Source organism: Aspergillus chevalieri, chromosome 7 (genome assembly GCF_016861735.1).
Source record: "Aspergillus chevalieri M1 DNA, chromosome 7, nearly complete sequence".
NCBI classification, from domain to species: domain Eukaryota; kingdom Fungi; phylum Ascomycota; class Eurotiomycetes; order Eurotiales; family Aspergillaceae; genus Aspergillus; species Aspergillus chevalieri.
The window spans coordinates 1,670,483-1,691,238 of record NC_057368.1 but is presented as its reverse complement, the minus strand read 5'-3'; the positions used below and the strand labels follow the sequence as shown (position 1 = coordinate 1,691,238).

Sequence of the window (20,756 nt, the reverse complement as noted above, 5' to 3'; positions counted from 1 at the left end):
CAAATTGCCATTTTCATGGTGCGGGATTCTCTTTCCAGTCTGATATTTGCTTAGTAGATCATCTGAATTGCCATGGACAGAGTACGGAGTACGTAGTAATGCTTCCGTACCTCGTACCTTGCACTCCATAGCCCTCGGGGTAAAAGTCAGGAGCATGGGTGCATAACGGGCTTGACTTTATGCCCAGAGTAAACAAACCCCAACACATGTAGGTTCATGAAATAAGGTACTTCACACGGGCCATTTATTGTCCAGTTCACCGGCATTATTTCCACATTGACCAAAATACTTCCCCCTATCCGCCAATCAAGACCAGTCGTGTAGATTTACGAAAAAGAAAAAAAAAAAGTACCCTACTTTGATGACGGAGATTAAAGGCAACTAGGCGATTGACATAACAGTTGACCCGCATAAGGCCAGTGCCGCGCCAAGGGCCAGCAAGGGCCAACAGAGCTCGTGCTGATGGATGCAAAGAGGAACAGCGCCGTTTCCCTCAGGGATGACAAACGATGCACCTTACCGAAAAGGGCTATCGCGAACGGCCATAAAATTGCGAGTGCATAACTACTAGTAAGTATTATGTATTCAATAGATGGTAGGTTGCTTTGATAGCTCTTAGATAGAAGGTTAGACTAGTTAAACTCAGGGTAGAGTGCTTTGTAGTGCCGTGTAAGATAGGAGAGACACGGTTTACCGTCTACACACCCCCGGGTAGGTGCAAGGTTGCTTGCATATATAGATACCAAATATGCCTACCATATACCCTTTTTGTCGACGAGCATCCCTATCTATACTTGTACATATATAGTAACGACATAAGTACTCTGTTCTCTGTAGTACTGTCGGAAAAGAAGCCGGATCCAGCCACTTGTCACCGGGTTGGTTGTTCCAATATCAAGCCAACACATGTTATCAAATTGACACAGACAGTGCATAGTCCGTACAAACATACCTTACAGAGTAGTCCTCCGTTCGTATCATGGCATCAATGGCGCTCTGAAACAGACGCGTACTCTGTATCTCGGCTGCACGGACTCAGGACTGGACTCCGCCCCGACATGGTCCACCCGTATCCGGGAATGGCCGAACCAGGACCCATTTTTCCACTGAGCGAGTACGCCGGAGTATTTCCGTTAGAGCGCTCAACTATGTGCTGAGTATAGTATGGCATACCTGCATCCATGCTTATTTTTTGTGGTGATACTGCTCTGATTGCTATTATTGCTACTGCATAGCATATATCAATGGATGTTAATAAAGACATCTTCATACTGTATCATCTTGCGGCTGGAGGACTTTTCAACTCACCGAGCCGCGGTTGGTTGGTTGATCCACTTCTCGGTGCACAGTCCACCTGACCCCATATTTGACGGGCTTATTTTGCGGGATGTCAATACGAGCCTCTTCTCTTTCGTCCTCTCTGACTACCTCCAGAGCATGCTGTTGGACGACACGGACATAGTGTCAGCCGGGAAGTCGGAAGATGGAGCCTTTAAGAGAATAGAGATACTCTATCCTCGATGACATGCATCGTACGTCGTCGATCCAAACGCCAAACCGTGTTTCTCTTGGCGATCAATCATACCGGATGGCACACTTCGGCTTCGTATACCGGAGTAGAACGAGCACGTTCAGCAGTCGAGATAAAAGTTATTTCCTTTCAATGACGACGATGGTTAAAAGTCCAACATTCGTGCAATCTTCCGTCATATTTCCCGCTCCTTCCCCTCCTTCACGGAGTCCTATGAGGTTGAGAGTTTGAAAATCTTCTTACTTTGTACTCCATATTGTCCGTGCAGATCGTACTTTTTTTGCGCTTGTAAGAGGAATAAGCTCGTAATTCGCTGCTCTGCTGTTGTCGTATCATATCCATGCTTCTCGGTAGTCTGCCTGTTCTCCTCCGTGGTGGGGTTCGTTACTTGGTTGACATTGTGGGACTGGAATTGAGTTGTTCGTACGGAGTGTACAGAGTCAGTACCGTGCCGAAAAGAAAAATTATGGGGACAGGTTCGTTGTACGGCATTGTACGATGCTTCCCCGAAGTGCCTTTGACAGACTGTGACGGGAATGGAGCAGATGTGTTAGTTAGCTACGTGTTTGATAGTAAATGGGGCTTTAGACGGGCGATAGTGATCTGTTAGAGCAGAATATCAGGAACGTGCAGTAGTACAGCCCTACGGAGGCAGAATGAGCAATTAGCTGAGAGTACGTATCCCATACCTTCTGCACACTGATACATATATCGTAGTGATCACGGTTACCGATGTCAGATAAGAATGAACACTTAGCATCACATTCAACAAAGTATTATTATTATTATTATAGACTTCGTGATTCCAAATCCCGGTCATGACTACCACGGACGGCGGTTGGTTGCGACACGGCATGTATCGGTACGAGGATTTCCCCATTCTTTCTGCCTTGGTATCATTGAATCTGCCAGAGCGCTGATTGGCCAGTCCCTAAAAAAGAAAGAAAGCTCCTGCCACTCATGTCCACAGCTAGGTGGCCCATGCTCTCCAGCCCTTGTCTCCGTTAAGTTTAGTGTGACTGGGCTAATTATGTAGCTAGAATTTAGTGGCGCTTGGCAGCCTGCAGCCCCTCGTGCCGCTGAAGTCGAGTCGAGTCTTGTCTCCACTGTGACTCCGTGGAGAAATGGGTAGACTACACTATTACTACTCTGTATGGTGCTGCGTATTGTTCATATCAAAAGCAATTCTGTTGGGGCATGAATAAAGGCATTATCACACAAAATAGTCGGCGAAGATCCCGATAGCACAATGGGATTGTCACTGGCTGATATCAAGGACATACGGAGCACTTGTACATATTCTCGTTTGTTCCGGTCGATCTGGTCTCGACTCCTCCGGCGTCAAAATAGTGGAGAAAATTAACAGTAATGATAATAATAATATTGTAATTAATTATTCTCGGAGTACGGAGTATGGAGTAGCACATCATATTCAACTTAGGAGGATCAACGGGCAATAACACAAATAATTGATAACAAGAGGAACTTATAATATCAAGAATCAACAAATATGGCCTGGTTGCGTTTCAAAGAGAGAAAACATTATTGAAATTGAAATCTACACTGTAGTCCATCAATAGCGAAGGCATAGACGGAGTATGTCAACGGCATTCCCTTGCATCTCATTGGCTATTCAGAAGTTCTCCATACTGTTGTATCTTGACTTCATTCCAAGCTCGGTCCTCGATTTCAACGTAAATTAATATGAAATCATGGTCAATGCAAAAAAAAAAAAAAAAGTCTCTTTAGCCGGGAGAAAGGTGAAATAAGACCAAAAATGGGCAAAGAGAAAAATAAAAGAAAACGAGCGTGGGCGCATCTTCGAGCCGCTTACGGCTTGATATAAGACTGGTGAGACAACATCAGCTGAGAAAGAAGCAGACATCGATACTGGCATGCTTGGCATGTTGATATGCAAATACTACGTTCTAGGCCATGGGATTAGAATCCCTGTCCTAAAGATCAAATCATGCTACATCCAGCGTTCTTCAAATTCTCCCATTTGGGTAGGCCCTACATCAAGGTACTATACATAGCAGGGTAATGCAGCATGATAAATAAGGCTCAGTTCTCGTGATACGATGCCATGACGTCAAGTAAATCCACTGCAGATGTATTTACTTTAGGGAATGGTCACCATCGGCGTGCTTGTCCCCCTGGATCTGGTATAATAACAATAATCATAAATACATAAAGAGAACAGATCAGCTAGTGACGGGCTGCACCGCGTGCTTCCCCCCGAGACACTAATGTCCGTGTCTAAAGCAGCGAGGATCCTGGTGGAATTGTGTGCCTTCGGATGTACGCAGGACTCGGCTGTCGGGACGTTGCTTTCTAGAACCAGGGGATTGAGCCTGCATGCATGTTATATAAATAGTAACAAGAGCTGATCTTCGTATGATTATGAAAAGGCTTACTCCTACTTTGGGACACAGTCGTGTTGGCTGATCGACGCAGCAGCTGCAAAAGGAAAAATGCATACTTTGGTGCGCCAATGTAGAAGCTAGGGCTTAATTTTATTAATCATAATCACATAATGAGCTTGTCAGACGCAAAAAATGACAGGAATCAAGCGAGAAGAAGAAGAAGAAGAAGAAGAAGAAGAAAGGCCAAGTAAAAAAGCGATCCTGATCGTATCGCTCAGATTCGTGCCCCAGCCGAAACCCGAACATAGATATCACGTAGGTCTCCATAGCCATCCTGTAGGGTCAAAGCAGACTGTGAAGTCAACGCCTCCAAACAATCCTACGGCTCCGTAAAGATCATAATCACCCTCCAGGCCCTCAACACTCCCAGCTTCTGCATCGACTTGCTCATGGAGGTTCCAGCCTCCATCACGGCGGCCATTGCGAGTGAAAAAAACATCCACAATCAGCTTCTTTCCCACATATTTTGTGATCACCTTGTTTGAGAGAGAAAACGTCATCTCCAAGCCAACAGTCTCGCCCACTTGGAACTCATGTGTGAAATGCCGTCCGCCATATGAGTCATTTACAAACCGACATCCGTCATCAGAGAAAACTCCGAGACTCCCTCTCTCCCATCCAGGGGACCTCCAGGAAGGATATGGTTGTGCCACAAAGCCAATTGAAAATCCGCTGGAATCGGCTGCCCCAGGTCCGTCTCTGAGCCCTAGCAGTGTGATTTCAAAGTAAATAGTCTTCGCTCTTCCTGTCACCAAGGGCGAATCCTCAACAGGGAAATAGAGAGGCAAGTGAGTCAGGGCAACGCAGTCCCCATTCATGTCTCTTGTGGAGCCCTTCCAGCGACCAGGAGATATGGGTGACAATTGCCCGCGGAACTCGGTCGACAACATAGGACGAAGGTCATGTTGCTGGATAGATTGAAGGACTGCCGGAGATGGCTTCACGGGTCTCCAAAGGGGCGTGCTATCACAAAATGCATGAGCTCGCTCTGCATCGCTATTCGATGCATTCCCGGCGCCGGAATTGAAGTAACTTATCACTGGTGCTGGTGGGAACGTGCTTGTATCAGGTACTGCATCCTGCCAGTTGTGATAAGGGGGTGGGTTCGTTTCTGGTACACCAGCAGACCCTTGAGCAGGAGGTAGAGCTTTTGACGAAGAGTACTGGGAATCATGATAGCTCGGTGGTTCCTTTCTGATTGAATCATCTGCCATGTGTTCTTTTGAAGGCTGGGGTCGTGACTTCAGCGAATCCTGAGGCGTAGCGTTCATCGTATCACCAGTCACGTCCTGGGTCGCTCTCCGACCCCTGGAAAACAGCGACAGAAAAGACACCATATCGCAAACTTTGAATGTTTTCTGATGGTTGTTAGGAAAGTTTGATCCAATTGTGGTGATGACACATCAACAGCTCTACAGTTACATCACCGATTGAAAACCGTATTTACCGGGTTCTGTCTAGCAATACAAATGCCCTTTGTCCACATCAACTGTAGTCAAAATGAACATTCTTCTTTCATCACACCAAAACAATTTAGCCAAAATGTCACCGGTCCATCCTTTTGTCGCAAATTGAAGCCATGTTCCTAACCTGACATGCACAGCACTTTGATCGAGCAGATGTCTATCGCTATTTGGCTACTGATCTACCAACTTGTTCTCACCTTCATTGAGTACTAGTTACCATCATAAACCACAAGGGCTACTTACCCCCGACTAGATTACACTCCTGGAGTCCTGGGACTATCCGCGCGTCAAGTGTAATCCCGAGCAACGGCGGTCCAGACGATCTACGCTATGTTCAGGGCTTCCAAGAGCTGGGAACCTTTTGGGTTCCTGAGTCGAATGTTTCTAGTTTGAATTATAACGACTATTTAGGCTCCTTCGTCCTTCGTTTTCAGACCCACGAACCATCGGCGTCGGAATCAGAGATTATTGAGTCGATAGTGACAGCACTCGCTGATAATTCCGAGCCGAGCTTACATACGATTCCAATTTATCTGTATACTATATCAGGGCGCAGTAATACTAAAGATGAGCTTTCCAACGGTAGTCTTGTTCCAGTCTGGAAATGGGTTAAACCTCAAAGCGCATTCTTTCATAAGAGCGGCTTCTGGGAAACTGATGTGGATGTGGCGCTTGATTGCGGAAGATGGGAACGGACCAGAGAAGTGTTTCTTCTAGCCTGTGAGATTGCAGAAGAAGCGAAGGAAGAATTCGTAGAGGTTGTAGAGGCGAAAGTTGAGGATTTTGCTTAGAGCTCCAGGCATCGGCACGAAGTACCTTAAGATCGGTGGCAAGGGGGTGTAGCGCCTAAGTGCAATTACGAGGTATTATCAATTCAAGCCCATGAACTAGCCAGTTGGGCGTAGTAGTCCGCTGAGGCAACCAGGAGTTAGCAGCGATATAATAAAACATAGGAAGACAAGATTCTCCACCGTAGATTGCGCCGTGAATGACTTCAGTTATTATTGTGGGGAAAAGACCTGACTATCAACAAGTGGACCGGAGTACGAATTTAGCTTGGTGGTATAGCGACACCAACCGCCAACAACGACGAGAAAAGCGCCCGCATAGTATTGTTTTGTACACCATGGTGCGCCAAAGAGGGATGTCGAATGCGTCTTCTGCAATCTCATCTTCCTCTTCCCCAGGCCAAAACCAGGTATGAATGGCGCCCCCTCCGCCCGGGTTCTCCGCCGCGAGAATGTGAGATTTTAATCTTTGGAGGGCAAATTAGGAGTTGGAGAGCATGTACGATTATCTGGCTAAGATTATCCTTCTTGGACCAAGCGGTGCTGGGAAGTGAGTTCTCTCTTGTTTGTTTCGTTCAACTTATGTCTGCTGCTCTTATCGCTCACGTATGTTCTCCGCATCGCCATAGATCCTGTGTACTACACCGATTCGTAAAGGATGAATGTACGGTCTTGGATTCCTGATTGAGTTTATTTCTGTCTTCTTATCTCGAAGAGACCCTGTTTCTTCTCGAGCTGGATGGCCAGCTCGCTAATCACCCACCGCTGCGCTTGTAGGGAGAGTGCTATCATCGCAAACCATCGGGGTCGAGTTCTCCTCGAGAATCGTCAAACTAGGCACGGGCTCACAGCGAGTACGAATTAAATTTCAACTTTGGGATACTGCAGGCACGGAGCGGTTTCGCTCCGTTTCTAGGTCCTACTACCGCGGAGCGGCGGGCGCCATCCTCGTGTACGACGTCTCATCCTACGCTTCCTTCAGTGCTCTCCCTACGTTTTTGATGGACGCTCGCGCCCTTGCATCGCCTAACCTTACCGTCTTGCTTGCAGGGAACAAGTCTGACCTCGCATCGGATTACTTCCTGCAGAGCCAGGGCCCGGATGATTTCACGGCGAAATATCCCCAAACACCATCCAGTGTATCCAGCAAGCAGTCTTCGTTCCCGCTTGACTCGGGCGGCGGCTCTTTCAGGTCTGCCAGTAACATTGGAGCAACTGGGACGAGAATGACTGCAACCAATTCTCCCGAGGGCCGCCAAGTCAGCCTTGAGGAAAGTTCTCGTTGGGCATCTCAGTCCAATATTCCAGTTGCTATTGAGGTCTCTGCCCTCACAGGAGAGGGCGTCGAGCAACTATTCAACCGGTTGGCCCGGATAATCCTCACCAAGATTGAGCTGGGAGAGATCGATCCCGATGATCCGCAAAGTGGAATCCAATATGGTGACGGTGGCCTGTACGGCCACGGCACTAGTGACGCTTCGAGTATTCGGAGCAGGATAACCCTTGATGACAATGCAGTCCAACTCCATCGGAGAAATCCCAAGCGAAAAGGAGGAGGAACAACCCACCTAAGAAGTGGGATGTATGAATGGGAAGATGTGCTTCGATCAAGTGGCTCTCGCCAAGGTAAGAATAGGGGATGCTGCTGATTATCGTCTTCAATTTATTTCGGGCCCTCATTGTGATCTTGTTCATTTTGCAGCACGATACCCTCGAGTTATTCTTATCTGCAACAGTTGACGTCATTTTTCTTTTACTAGCACTATTCGGATTGGATTCACTGGTGATAGATCCCCTTCTTTTAAGCTTGCTATTATTGCCATATAAAATAAATACAAGCATTTTACATCAGTCGCAAACGTGCTGAAACTTCTTATCTTATTCTCTCGGTCATCCGAACATGCTTGAGTTAAAAAACCGATGCTTAGAACAGTCGTTGAGTATTGTTATTATTCTTCGATACCGGCAATAAGAGTCTTGATACCCTTTCCAGCGTGGACTTCCTTGAATGCTTGTTCAGCATTCTCGAATGTGACTGTCCCGGTAATCAGTTGCTTCACATTGACTCTACCGGAGGCGACAAGATCAACTGCAAGTTTATAGTCTCCGCTTCCGTAACGGAAGCTACCTTTGACAGTCGCCTCCTTGGTACAAGCCACCATGACGGGAAGTCCGGTTTCACTTCGGCCCATTCCACCTTGGACATAGATACCGCCAGCGCGGAGGACATGGATACCCGTATGCACCGCAGGCTCGGCACCAGAGGCATCGATTGCGACATCCGCTCCCAGATGAAGACCGTTCTCCTCCTTTAGGCGGGTCGCATTCTCCGAATGTGATGTCTTGGCTGGTCTGAAGACAGCCGTCGCTGCATATTCCTTGGCGAAGTCTAACCTTGTAGCTTGTATGTCGACAGCGATAGCCGTTGAAGCCCCGAAGGCTCTCGCAACAGCACAACACAGAAGGCCCACAGGTCCGGCCCCAAAAACCACGACGGACTGCCCTGGGCTGACGGCTGCCTGCTTGACAATGTGTACAGCGACAGCAAGAGGTTCAACCACTGCAGCCTCTTGTAGTGAGATATCATCGGGGATTTTATAACAGAAATCTTCTGGCAACACGTAATACTTAGCCAATGTGCCGTCGTTCGGTGGAGTAGCCGCAAAGGCCATGTCAACACAGAGGTTGTATTTTCCAGCTTTGCAAGGATCACATCTGCGGCACGGAATACCCGGTTCCATGGCAACACGGTCACCCACTTTCAGTGTTGTGACTTCAGGGCCAACCTTGCTGATGACACCAGAGGATTCGTGACCGAGAACCATAGGGTCCTTCAAAACGAAGTCACCAATTGAGCCATGCCCCCAATAATGAACCTAACAAGATGAGTCGAAGAGGTGTCAGCGATGATTCTAGGACCTAGATCGGGGAATGAATGCTAACATCGCTACCGCAAATGCCAGTATACCGCACGTTAATTAGAACATCATGGGGGTCCTTGAGCTCTGGAATGGGTCGGTCTTCGAACTTGACCTGACTGACCCCTTCAAGAACGAAAGAAAGATTCTATAAAACGGAATGCCTTCTGTTAGCCTCGATCCTCCCGTAAGGAGATAAGCGGCGGTCTTTACTCTCGCGGTTGCGGTTTGTGTGCTCATGATTGCAACTATCCGCCAACAATTCTTTGATATGATGGCCTGTGTTGTATCTTGGGACAGATGAGATTCAGAGAAACAGAAATGGCGTGGTAGCAATGTAAGCACAGGACGAATTATGATGCTTAAACTTGGGGCTTCTTGGGGATAAGCTATATTATTTAGAACTGTCGGTGCTCAGGGTGTTTGAATAGATAATGGCTGTATGAGTGAAGAGAATCTCTTTAGGGCTTGTCTAATCCAGCCGGCAACCGTCAGAATAAAACCAAACCAACAAACTAAAGAATGCTTTTGAAATTGCAAAGACAAAAGGAAAATAATAATGAATTGAGAGCAAGAAGGCAAAAGCAGATCATTGTGAGTACGATGGGATGGTGTCACTGCGATGTCATGATTTTTACGAGTCCGGATCATACTCAAAAGTGCTCCGATGTCTTTGCCATCCAATGCCAATAGAAATGCCGTTAATGTTTTAAATGCCAGACGTTCAAAGTGGATTGAGCTTGTAATACTTCAGTCAGTAAGCCAGTCAAGTCGCCGTCGGCGTACATCATGAATTTCCAGACCATTAACAGAACTAGTTCCTTTTGAATCATGCATTCCTAGCGCCATTCTTTCTATATGACATCTTGAGAGAAGAAATGAAGTTGATTGAAGTGAAGTACTTCCACAACTTGTGCCAAGACCACTGGCGCACTAACCTCTTTTCGGGTAGTTATAGTCATCTCCGCATTTGGATCGGCCGGGAAGTTCTTCAGGTGATATTCTCATGTTTTTGACGCATCGCACTGAAGATCTGGTCATCCCCTGCCCTCCGCTATGGTCCGACCTAGTGCTCTTCCACTGAGAGTCGTATTGCGTGCCGCTAGGCCTCGGCCCACTCAAATTCAGTTTGCAAACCAACAACGGCTGTTTGGAGCCTCCGTCCGCCGTGAAGCCGATGCCAAAAGCCATTCGTTTAAAAACCAGCTTTATGAGAGCACGCAACAACGATTAAAGCGAGAGCGAGCTGAACAGGAACGCTTCGCTCAGTATCAAACCCAATCCCCTGGTGGCCGCTATGCGGCAATGATGTTCGGTATGCAAATTCCTCCGCACTTGGCCCATTAGTAGAGACCTTTCTCCTAAAAGCGCATGATTCAATTCTAATGATTGTTGCTGTAGCATTGGTATTCTTTACCACCGGTGCCTACTTTCTCGGATCCGTCAAGCCCGCGAGCCTTCCAACTTCATCTACGACGCTTCTTTCGGACGTAGAAGCTCCTCAACATAACATTTCCCAGTCGAATCTCCAGGCCGCTTGGGCTGATTTCGTTGAAATTCTGGGGCAAGAAAATGTATCTACTGCTGCTGGAGACTTGGAGGCTCATTCCGGATCGGATTGGTCATCCTATTCCAGAAAAGACGAAGAGAAACCTTTCTTAATCCTTTATCCTTCGACCACCGAGGAGATTTCGCGGATAATGAAGGTCTGCCATCAGAGAGTTATTCCGGTGACACCTTATTCTGGTGGTACCAGCCTGGAGGGTCATTTCGCTCCCACACGGGGAGGGGTATGTATCGATTTCCGCCGTATGGATCAGATCCTGGATTTTCACAAGCGAGATCTTGATGTTGTAGTCCAGCCGGCGATTGGGTGGGAGGCATTGAATGAAGAGCTTGCCAAAGATGGTCTTTTCTTCCCACCGGATCCGGGCCCGGGGGCTTTAATCGGAGGCATGGTTGGAACAGGATGTTCGGGAACTAATGCCTACCGATACGGCACGATGCGAGAGTGGGTTCTTTCGTTGACAGTCGTACTCGCAGACGGCACAGTCATCAAGACCAAACAACGGCCACGAAAGTCGAGTGCAGGCTATGATCTTACCAGACTCTTTATTGGAAGCGAGGGTACCCTGGGACTTGTCACCGAGGCCACTCTGAAACTCGCAGTCAAACCCAAGAGTCAAAATGTCGCTGTTGCAAGCTTCCCATCTATTCACAATGCGGCAGAGTGTGTGACGCGTGTGGTTGAGGAGGGTATCCAGGTTGCAGGTCTTGAAATCCTAGATGATATGCAAATGAAATATATCAATGCCAGCCAGGCAACGAGCCGGCAATGGAAGGAAGCGCCTACTCTGTTTTTCAAATTTACCGGGACGCCTGCTGGGATCAAGGAGCAAATCAGTTTGGTCCAAAAGATTGTGTCTGGCACTTCGGGTCGATCATTCGAATTTGCCCGGGGTGACGATGAAATGCAGGAGCTTTGGAGCGCACGGAAGGAGGCCCTTTGGAGTGTAATGGCGATGCGAAGAGGACCCGAGGACCATGTCTGGACAACAGACGTGGCCGTTCCGATGAGTCAATTGCCCAACATTATCGAAGCAACTAAGAAGGACATGACCGAGAGCGGGTTATTAGCAGGAATCTGCGGGCATGTTGGGGACGGCAACTTTCATGGTAAGCCTATTCATGTCCAGCTGCATAAAACGAATATCCGAAGCTGATCATGCAACAGCCATTATTCTCTTCAACGATAATGAACGGAGAACAGCAGAGGCGGTTGTCCATCGCATGGTAAAACGTGCCGTGGAGTTGGAAGGAACCGTGACTGGGGAACATGGGGTTGGTCTCATTAAACGAGACTACCTTGAGCACGAAGTCGGCAAGTCTACAGTGGATGCAATGCGACGAGTAAGTACATTGAATAATCCTTTATACACCATCCGTCCCATGTATCATTGTGACTCTTAGTGTCAGTGGAGTTCGTGTGCTAACGCTAGACATGCAACTACAGTTGAAATTGGCTTTTGATCCCCTCCGCTTACTGAATTGCGATAAAGTTGTTCGGGTCGAACAACCGTTCCCGGGAGAAGTAAAACAATGGTGATTTATGTTTCTATACGTTAAATGTACAAACTACTTACTCAAACGGTACGGTGAAGTCGGCTTCGAGCCATTCGTGTTATAGATGGTTTATCCAGCTCGACTGGAATTGGTCAAGGGAGTTCCTGTCGCCATAGCGCCGTCAATACCCATAACCTCCACCATAGCCCCGTCCTCCATATCCATCACCGTAGCCGTGTCCATACCCATGGGGGCGCTCACTACTACCATAGCGTTGTTCGTATCCATAGTGTCGGCCATCATCATATGCTTGCCCATATCCATGGCGTCGCTCAACGCCGTCATAGTCTCGTTCACTGTTGTAACTCTGCTCATATCCATGGTGATGTCCACCGTCGTGTCCGTGTCCATATTCTTGATGTCGTTCACTACTGCTGCCATATCCATAGGATTGCTCGTTATCATGGCGCTGGTGTCGCCCACTATACTCCGCCTGGCTGTCCTGGAATCCAACGCCATAACCGCCGTGGGAGCCATAGCTATCATGGCTCTTATGGCCACCATAACCAGAAGAATATTCCCTACAGTATCTGTTAGCAACTCTTCCAATTGGTGTATCAAGGAGTAACTACTCACGGTTCACGCCTTTCATATCCTCCATAATCACTTCCCTCATGACCATAACCGTAAGACGGGCGGCTGTTACTGGACTCGTTGTGCAATTCAGAGTATCCACTGTGCCTTCCATGTTGGGTCTTGTATGTCTCCGTTTCTGAACGTGAATATCGATTTGCACCATCGTCTTCCCCAAACCGGGATCGGTGCTCACGGTATTCTTCCCGTCTCCGACTGTCAGCCGATGGACAATCGTCCCGAGACTCTTGGCTGTAACCATGGTAATCATCTCTCCTTGAGGGTAAATTCTGCTCATGTCCATATTCATGCCTACTTGCGTGTGACGGGCGGATCTCGGACCGGTAATCTCCTCGAGATTCGTGACGTCGATGTTCCTTATGATGGTGGTGTCTCTCGGAATGCCCATGGGCAGACGAGCTATGCTCGTGTCTATCAGTTTTGGAGCCCCCATCTTCCTTGAAATCATTGTTCAAGATTATTGAACCGATGCCGCCCACAAGTCCGCCGACCAAACCTCCAATGGCGCCGCCTCCAGCAGCATCAGCAGCAACCTTGCCAATACCGCTGGCAGGTGAATGGTTTCCACCAGAGCTGCCATTACCACCAGAGCCACCACGGTGCTTGGGCAAGGATAACGGCTTCCCACATCCATGGCCGGAGTCGTGGACGCCCTCCTTATGGTTCCTGCCCTCGAAGACCCCATCGCGAGACAGTTGCTCACGAAGTGAGTCTCGCTCGCGGTCACTCTTTTCGTTCCACCATTCTTCCACAGTCCCAAACATGATAGCACGGATATCCGCTGCACCATCTCTTCCATACTCACGCTGTGCGGGATGGTGGAAGACTCCTGTTACGATCCTATCCAAAGTTTGCCTTATATCGATGTCTTCGTCGTCCCAGCATTCCATTAGTTGCGGGACAGTCCACTTAACGACCTGGGAGGCTATACGACCGGCTGGCTCGTTGAGAACATTCGAGAAATGATCCTTTGAAAGCATCGAATGTGTGGGGTTAGACGAATCATCGTCATTGAACACAATATGCTGCTGCTCTCTGCTGCTTTGAATAACTTCAGAGGAGCCTGTTTGAAGCTCGGTTTTGATCTGTTTGATGATCGGAAGCACATAGGGGGCAAGAATAGAGAAAACAAAAATGTTCATCTGATCTTGGACCTGTTCAATTAGGTCGGGTAGAACAGGGATGCTCTCGATGGCTTTGTTGATTGCCTTGATCAATTCATCGTGCCACTCTAACACCGGATAGATTTGCCGTTGCACATCGGTTAGAAACTGGGTCCATTCCTCAGGCTCGCGGGGACTGATATGTTCATTGTGCTGCTTAGCATCATCTGCTTTGGCTTTAAATCCATCCACTTTCTCTGCATCGCTGTCCTTGTCTTCAAGTAATCCATCGGGAATTTTAGTAAGGAGATCCTTTAGAAGACTCTGGGAGGGCGTTTCGCTCTGGGAATCGGAGATAACACCCTCCAAGGTCTGGAGTTCCGACTGGGTGACCTTGTCAGATACCTCACCAAGCACCGAGTGGAAAAAGTCAACGCCACCAAAGGTGCCGGTGACGATTGGGTAAACGGGATCCCGTGCGCCCTCAATATCTAACATAACGTTACGGCCAACATGAGGGAAAACGTCAGTTTCGCCCAGTTCGATCAAGCTGAGCTCCGTGTAATTAGAGTGCGCGGCATAATCTTCCAGACAGTGCAAGCCTGTACCGAGCAGTCGAAGGGCTTCGTGGAGATCGTCTTGGTTATTCGACCTTGCGTATCGGCGGCCCAATTCGATAGAGCGGCGGAATACTCGACGTACCAAGCAAGCCGACGTGGCGAGGTCCATATCCTCAGAGGCTATGTAGCTTTTGAGCCCTGTATGGGAATCATGGGTTAGCAAACTTTACATGAAGGGAAAAGCATACTGGCAGTTCAAGTCAGTTCAAGTCACATACCCGTTCTCGGGTCAATCGCTAGCTCCCGTTCCTCATCAACGGGGCCTCTCAATCGACGATCATAGTCCCGAGCGTCGAGGCCTTCACCATAACCGAGAGGGTTATCGATGTGCTCTGTGGGCTGATAGCATCCGAGTCGCTCAGTCGTCACTTCGAATTCGTTGGTACCATAACCAAACGTCATGAATCCCAGCACCCAGATGAGGATGCGAATAGCCTCGGCGCTAACATATTTCAAAGTGCCAATATCAACAGCTTGACTATAGTCGCGAAGCCAGTTTCCGAAATAGACACGCTGCACATCGAGCTTGGTGAACTTTTTGCCACCAGCGATACGGGCCAAGAATAGGGTTAGAAGAGCGTCTTCGATATCGCCATGACGCCAATTCTGGCCCTCAATGCGAGACAACGATGCGATATTGCCAGCTCCGAATGCATGCGCCTGTCCAGCGATGGCCAAGACCAAGACAAGAGTGAGGCAAAGGCTTTGGAACGATGTTCCCATGGTTCCAAAAACCTTTTTGGGACAGGAAATGTATATAAACGAGAAGATAAAGCCCAGTCTCCCGATGAATGGAAAAGGCTCTTGAAGCCGAATCTTATACACTAACGATATGGTAAAATGATCGAAACAAAATCCCGAGTATCACTTGTAGTATTGCGAAGAGAAGTGGAAAGGAGAAAAAGAAACAAAGATGTTGAATAGAGGAGGGGGATCTGACGACCCCGCCATGGAGGGATCCCATGACGATACTGTACATTCTTAGCGTGTACTCTGTAACAGAGGTTACTCCATATGGCGTACATACTCTTGGTGTTTTGTTTGTGTAGTCCGTACTCCTACTCTGTACTCTTACTTTTTCCGTATAAGGTGGAGAAGATATGTTCTTGGCGTCGCGATTGGTGGGTCTTGGCGTCCTTTAGACGATGGCGCCGGTGTTCTTGGCGCTTTGGTCTGCCGCGTCTGCGAAATTCATGGTTGATTCCAGAATTCTATACGGAGTACTCTGTAGCATGGGAGTAATACTCCGTACAAGTATTTGATACTCCATATGGAGGTACCTTATGTAGTATGTACAATATTATATATTACCTCGGATGGGCTGGAGATAAGCCGCAGCTGACACAGGGCGATACATATAATAAAGTACGATAAAGTACGTAGGGTCTGTTGAAGAACATTCGGTCAGCTCGGTACGGGCATGGGTTACTCCGTGGCCCGGGCATACTAGGTAATAATACAGACCACTTGTATTTTGTATTTCAGTGATAAGAAAAATTAATCTCTACCTACTAGGAATTATATTCTATATGTACGTACATTAACGTTTATTGGCAATACCTACAGATATAAGTAGATAAATAATACAAACAATACTAGCATAACAATGAACATTATCAAGAACTGGGAATGTAGAGAAAATCAGAGTACGGGTAATGCATTACCACTAGCCATATGTACGTACGTACGGAGTGCTGCCCCTCCGCATCCGGCGGCCTCCGCCCAACCACACGGTGATACACCCTCGCAACCTCACCGCCGTCTTCTGCAGTAGTATTGCGACTCTCACCACCGCAACCACCATTCTGTACTGATTACGCGCTGCACTACTGGCTGTGGCTGCTCGACTAGTCGTCCTCCTTCATTTAACTGGTCTTCGCTATTTCTTTTTCAGCGAAAGAATTCCCTAGAAATGCCTGTTCAGATCATCAATTCATCTCATATTCATACTTCAGTTTCCCAGTTTTAATACCCCCTTCATCTTTATCTTAACTGGTTGACATTTCCGCATTAAAAGCTAAGCAGTTATCTTATTTACCATTCTAAATAGTATTTATCTTCATTGCCCAAGAATCATCGAGTCTGCAAGAGCGCTTTGAATCAAGGACAAGATATCATCGGTCGTCCATACTACATTGTTTACGGAGTACTTCGGGTTGTGATCCCGCTCACATCGTGGTGATTCGCTATCTTCGATGACGATGAGTTGCCCAGCATAATTGCTGAAATATCTCGCACCGGCTTGAGTGATCTAGAGAGAGAGAGAGAGGAGCGCGAGAAGAGAGGACTACCACGAGCAGGGCTCCTCAAACGTCTTTCAACGCATCTCACTGCGCCTTGAGACTCACCGAATCAACCATCACCGATCTCAAAACCTAAAGTTCTGAATCCGTGGGAGCCCCCGTTCTCTCCGGAATCAGTTCCCGTCCCACGCGTCTGAATTTCCGATATTGAAACGCCTTGGAACGGATCACGAAATGATGCGCCACTGCTAGTTCAACCTTATATCAGGTCTGACAACTCTTGTGAAGCTCCTTTATTTTCGAGTATATCTGATACCTCGCTTCCCGTCAAAGGGAGGAAGATTTTCGATGTCTTCCGGGGCTGTCATCTCGGATCAAATGCCTGGCAAACGACCTTTATGGTCGCGGCGGCTAACGGATGAGTCCACTCTGAACACTTCTTTCGATAATTGTAACCATGGGTCACAGAGGTTTAAAGGGACCTCGAAGCCAAGAATATATACTAGGCCACTACCCAAGAAGACCTCTCTGGACGATGCGCCCTCAATGACTCTAATCAACTCTTCACGATCCGCGGGCGATCGTGATAGTCTAGGAATCCACACGACTACTGAGAGGCGAAATCAGTGTGATCCATTTACCGGGTCCGGCGAATTTAACCCTCATAGTCGACTTCCAAGTACAACCAATCAAATCACGGCCTGCAACCCAAGTACGAGAAAGCCAACCTCCAAGTACATTGATTCCTCGCGTCACGCGCCTCGCACTTATGCACCTGTGGGCCAGTCTTATCAAACATCGCTCGTTGAAAGCCATTGCTCCGAGGGCAAGAACTCTTTTGACGGAGAGTCTCTAGCCCGATCAAGCTCCGACACTTTTCAACCCTTCGTGCGTGCTCAGGCACCGCGACTGTCGCTGCAAATCCATGACGGTTCATCTACACCGTTGCCTACAATCTCGCAGACGAACGTCACAGGTCGATCATCATTTGGATATGCAAGAGATAATGGTAGTGCCCTTGATACCCCTTCTCCGATATCCAGGTCATCACTGGATTTTGTGTTCCGATCCAAGACTCGGACCAGTGTTGACCCCGTATCTCGGGCAGCTACAATCCAGGCGGCGCGTCAAGCTTTCGAGGAGAAGCAAGAAGCCAAAAATCGCAAACTTGAACAACAACAGATGAAAGAAGAAGAAAAACAGACGCGCCGCAGGGAAAAGCAGTACTGGCGAACATCGATGAGAGATGATGAGATGCATTCGTCAACGCCTGAGGAAAAGACTGACCCGGCGGAAACGCCTCATGCTACCACCGCTTCCCAGCAGCAGTCAACCTCGATATCATGGAAATCTCGATCCAAAAACACTTGGATGATTTTCATAGTCTGGCTACGAACCAGAGTCTTTAAATTGCGAAGAAAAATAAGAAAAATGCAATAAATAACTGTTGTCCCTATGTCATATTTATGTTCCAAAATAGCTGAGCTTAGCGTGCGAAATACTAGTACCCTTCTTTTCCTTGCTGAGCCTCTTCTCCCGTGTATAATATGTTCAGCAGTACTACAACAAGTATCTTATGATACATGATGTATGGAGATTCAAATGTCCTTCGAATGATTATATCAAGTCAAGGATGGGTCACGTGATGCGGTGAGCCAAAAATGCACAACTGGGACCTCTGCTCCGCCAGACTTCTTTCCTTCCACGCGACTACTACGGCGTTCCGGACAGCACAACTGAGAGTCGAACTACGGTGTACAAGAGCGACAATAAACGCCTAACGTATCTTCTGCCGCTCCACAGATTTCCACTGTCTTTCAGGGTCGCTGGGTACGATCTTCGAGGACACAACCTCCAATCTGGAGGCGCATAGCGCCTCCGTGACCTCAGTTCGCCCACCATGGTCTACGATTGGGATGGAAAGAGGGAAATCTGTTATCAGATGTATATCAAAGATAAAAAGGCGCTGGAGGAGATTATGGATTACATGAAAACAGCCTATCAGTTCGCCCCTAGGTAAGAACACCACGTGCTTGCCTCTTAAAATTTAAATGACTTTCTCCATCATCTTCTCTTTTCTACTTCCTATAATTTCTTTTTTTTTTTTTTGCCTTCTTCTTTCCTTCTCCTTTCCTAGTATTAAAGGTATTTGCATCATCACTAACATTTTCCCCTCCTATACAGTAAACGCGCTTTTCAGACCCAGTTCAGAAGATGGGGCTTTCCATCGAAACAAAATCCGGCGCACAAAAATGCAGAGCTCGTTGCGCGTGTCAAGCAGCTCTGGGAGCGAAACACGGGTCAACGAGACATGCTACGGATATTGAATGATGAAGGGTTTGAGATAAAAGAAAGAGAGCTTATGCGAGTGCGTGCCAAAAATCGGTGGCTATTGCGTGTTCCCAATGGCATGAAGTCACAATCCAATATGCAAACCCCGGTGCAGCAGCCTGAGGATGAGGGCTTGCTTGCCCTACAGCAGGAAGTATACAAAACTGAAGGGCCATTTGATGATACAGGGACCCTTCCATCTGAAGTAGCGCTCCAACGTTCACCGTCGCCTGGTCTTTCTCCCGAGGTCCTAGCGAAGCGCAAGGAGCGATTGGATCGCCTGAAAGCAGAAAGTGCAGAGCGTTGGGCTACCCGGAAGCGTCGCCGTCGTACTCGGGGATGGGCCGGACTGCCGGCTGATCCACCAGGACCTCCGCGCTTTCCATCCGAAACCACGATCGATGAGAGTAAGAAATATCTCAACCTAGACAATGCCATGTACCGTCAAGTTAGAGATCAATTTCAAGAAATTTGTGAGCAAGCCGGGTTCATCAAAAAGACTGTCGCTGGACCTGAAAGATGGCAAGAGGCAAAGGACAGACTAATACGCGAATCACCACACCTTCAGCAAGTCTTCTGGGCTGACCAGCTCGATGCGAAGGCTCTTGCTCTCGATGTTGTGTGTACGGATGTCACCAAGCGGATGAGAACTCTGGAGAGGCGGATGACTATCGCTGAGGCTAAAAATGTCCTTGGTATCAACCCAGAAGAGAGTCGCCAAATCAGGAACGCATTTTACGAAACATTGAAAGCGGATCATTTCACTAGCAAACTGGAGGCTGGCGATGCACACTGGAATGAGCTCAAAGAACGGTGGATTCAAAACTCACGGCTACTTCAACAAATTCTCGCACCTGGTCCAGCAGATCCAAATCATGCTGCAAGGTTAAAAGCACTTGAAGTTCTCTGTCGCGATGTCATGAAGCGGCTCCGCGATGATCAAACAAAGAGAGACCCGTCACGGAAGCAATCAGCATCTCACTCTGGAGCGCAAAGCCCTGCCTCAAACGACAGTAATGTCAACCATACTTTCAATGGCGGCATCAGTAACGGCATCAGTAATGGCATCAGCACGCTGGCTTCACAAGCATTAGCGAGCGCTCCTATAACCACAAGTGACCTAGGAGATATGCAGATAGACCCTTCGCTGTTACAGGCCGCCAATGACCCATCATTTGCAGCTACGGGTGAGCATGATACTGAAAACTCATTTGAATATGTGGATCCCATGTTGGAATCAACTGTGCTGCATACACCAGTTTATCTTCGTATTAGTCCTCAAGGTCAACATGGATCGTCGAAAACATGGGTTGAGAAATTGGCATCAAGGTCTGTTACTGAATTACGACAATTCGTCGTGGCTCGATATCCCGGCAGTAGTATCGTCAAGATTGAGGGTGTCGACAAAGACGAGAATGGAAACGAGGTTTCCTTTCTTATTAGTGAAGATTCTGAGCTTGACGCTTATCTGACACACGTGCATGGGAGAAAGGCATTGTTTTCAGTTGGCTTAAAAGACATGATATAACTTTGTTTCATTTCTTGCATGGTGTCGATACTTCAAAGGGCCTCGTATAGTCCTTATGGGACCAATGCAGCGATGCAATTTATTA

General features: G+C 47.8%; 7 protein-coding genes across 7 annotated transcripts; 4 read left to right on the top strand and 3 right to left on the bottom strand.

Moving 5' to 3' along the window:
• Positions 1–4,208: 4,208 nt before the first annotated feature.
• ACHE_70573S (SSH4 family protein) lies at positions 4,209–5,294 on the bottom strand (the record flags this gene model as incomplete). Its single annotated transcript, XM_043282921.1, has 1 exon — positions 4,209–5,294. The coding sequence occupies one exon, from the start codon at positions 5,292–5,294 to the stop codon at positions 4,209–4,211; it is 1,086 nt and encodes a 361-aa protein (XP_043140252.1).
• Positions 5,295–6,549: 1,255 nt separating this feature from the next.
• ACHE_70572A (putative Ras family GTPase (Rab4b)) lies at positions 6,550–7,860 on the top strand (the record flags this gene model as incomplete). The annotated part of the gene is made up of 4 exons (XM_043282920.1): positions 6,550–6,621; positions 6,697–6,761; positions 6,841–6,875; positions 6,989–7,860. 4 exons carry the CDS (start codon positions 6,550–6,552, stop codon positions 7,858–7,860), a joined length of 1,044 nt encoding a protein of 347 aa, XP_043140251.1.
• A 300-nt stretch (positions 7,861–8,160) lies between these two features.
• Positions 8,161–9,369, bottom strand: ACHE_70571S (NAD(P)-dependent alcohol dehydrogenase; the record flags this gene model as incomplete). Its single annotated transcript, XM_043282918.1, has 3 exons — positions 8,161–9,087; positions 9,155–9,277; positions 9,343–9,369. The coding sequence occupies 3 exons, from the start codon at positions 9,367–9,369 to the stop codon at positions 8,161–8,163; spliced, it is 1,077 nt and encodes a 358-aa protein (XP_043140250.1).
• An 816-nt stretch (positions 9,370–10,185) lies between these two features.
• DLD1_5 (D-lactate ferricytochrome c oxidoreductase) lies at positions 10,186–12,235 on the top strand (the record flags this gene model as incomplete). Its single annotated transcript, XM_043282917.1, has 4 exons — positions 10,186–10,444; positions 10,531–11,805; positions 11,864–12,039; positions 12,143–12,235. The coding sequence occupies 4 exons, from the start codon at positions 10,186–10,188 to the stop codon at positions 12,233–12,235; spliced, it is 1,803 nt and encodes a 600-aa protein (XP_043140249.1).
• A 138-nt stretch (positions 12,236–12,373) lies between these two features.
• ACHE_70569S (Het-C domain-containing protein) lies at positions 12,374–15,292 on the bottom strand (the record flags this gene model as incomplete). Its single annotated transcript, XM_043282916.1, has 3 exons — positions 12,374–12,773; positions 12,829–14,707; positions 14,788–15,292. 3 exons carry the CDS (start codon positions 15,290–15,292, stop codon positions 12,374–12,376), a joined length of 2,784 nt encoding a protein of 927 aa, XP_043140248.1.
• Positions 15,293–17,160: 1,868 nt separating this feature from the next.
• On the top strand, positions 17,161–18,252 carry ACHE_70568A (uncharacterized protein; the record flags this gene model as incomplete). The annotated part of the gene is made up of 1 exon (XM_043282915.1): positions 17,161–18,252. The coding sequence occupies one exon, from the start codon at positions 17,161–17,163 to the stop codon at positions 18,250–18,252; it is 1,092 nt and encodes a 363-aa protein (XP_043140247.1).
• Positions 18,253–18,712: 460 nt separating this feature from the next.
• Positions 18,713–20,671, top strand: ACHE_70567A (Clr5 domain-containing protein; the record flags this gene model as incomplete). The annotated part of the gene is made up of 2 exons (XM_043282914.1): positions 18,713–18,828; positions 18,997–20,671. The coding sequence occupies 2 exons, from the start codon at positions 18,713–18,715 to the stop codon at positions 20,669–20,671; spliced, it is 1,791 nt and encodes a 596-aa protein (XP_043140246.1).
• Between the last annotated feature and the right edge of the window lie 85 nt (positions 20,672–20,756).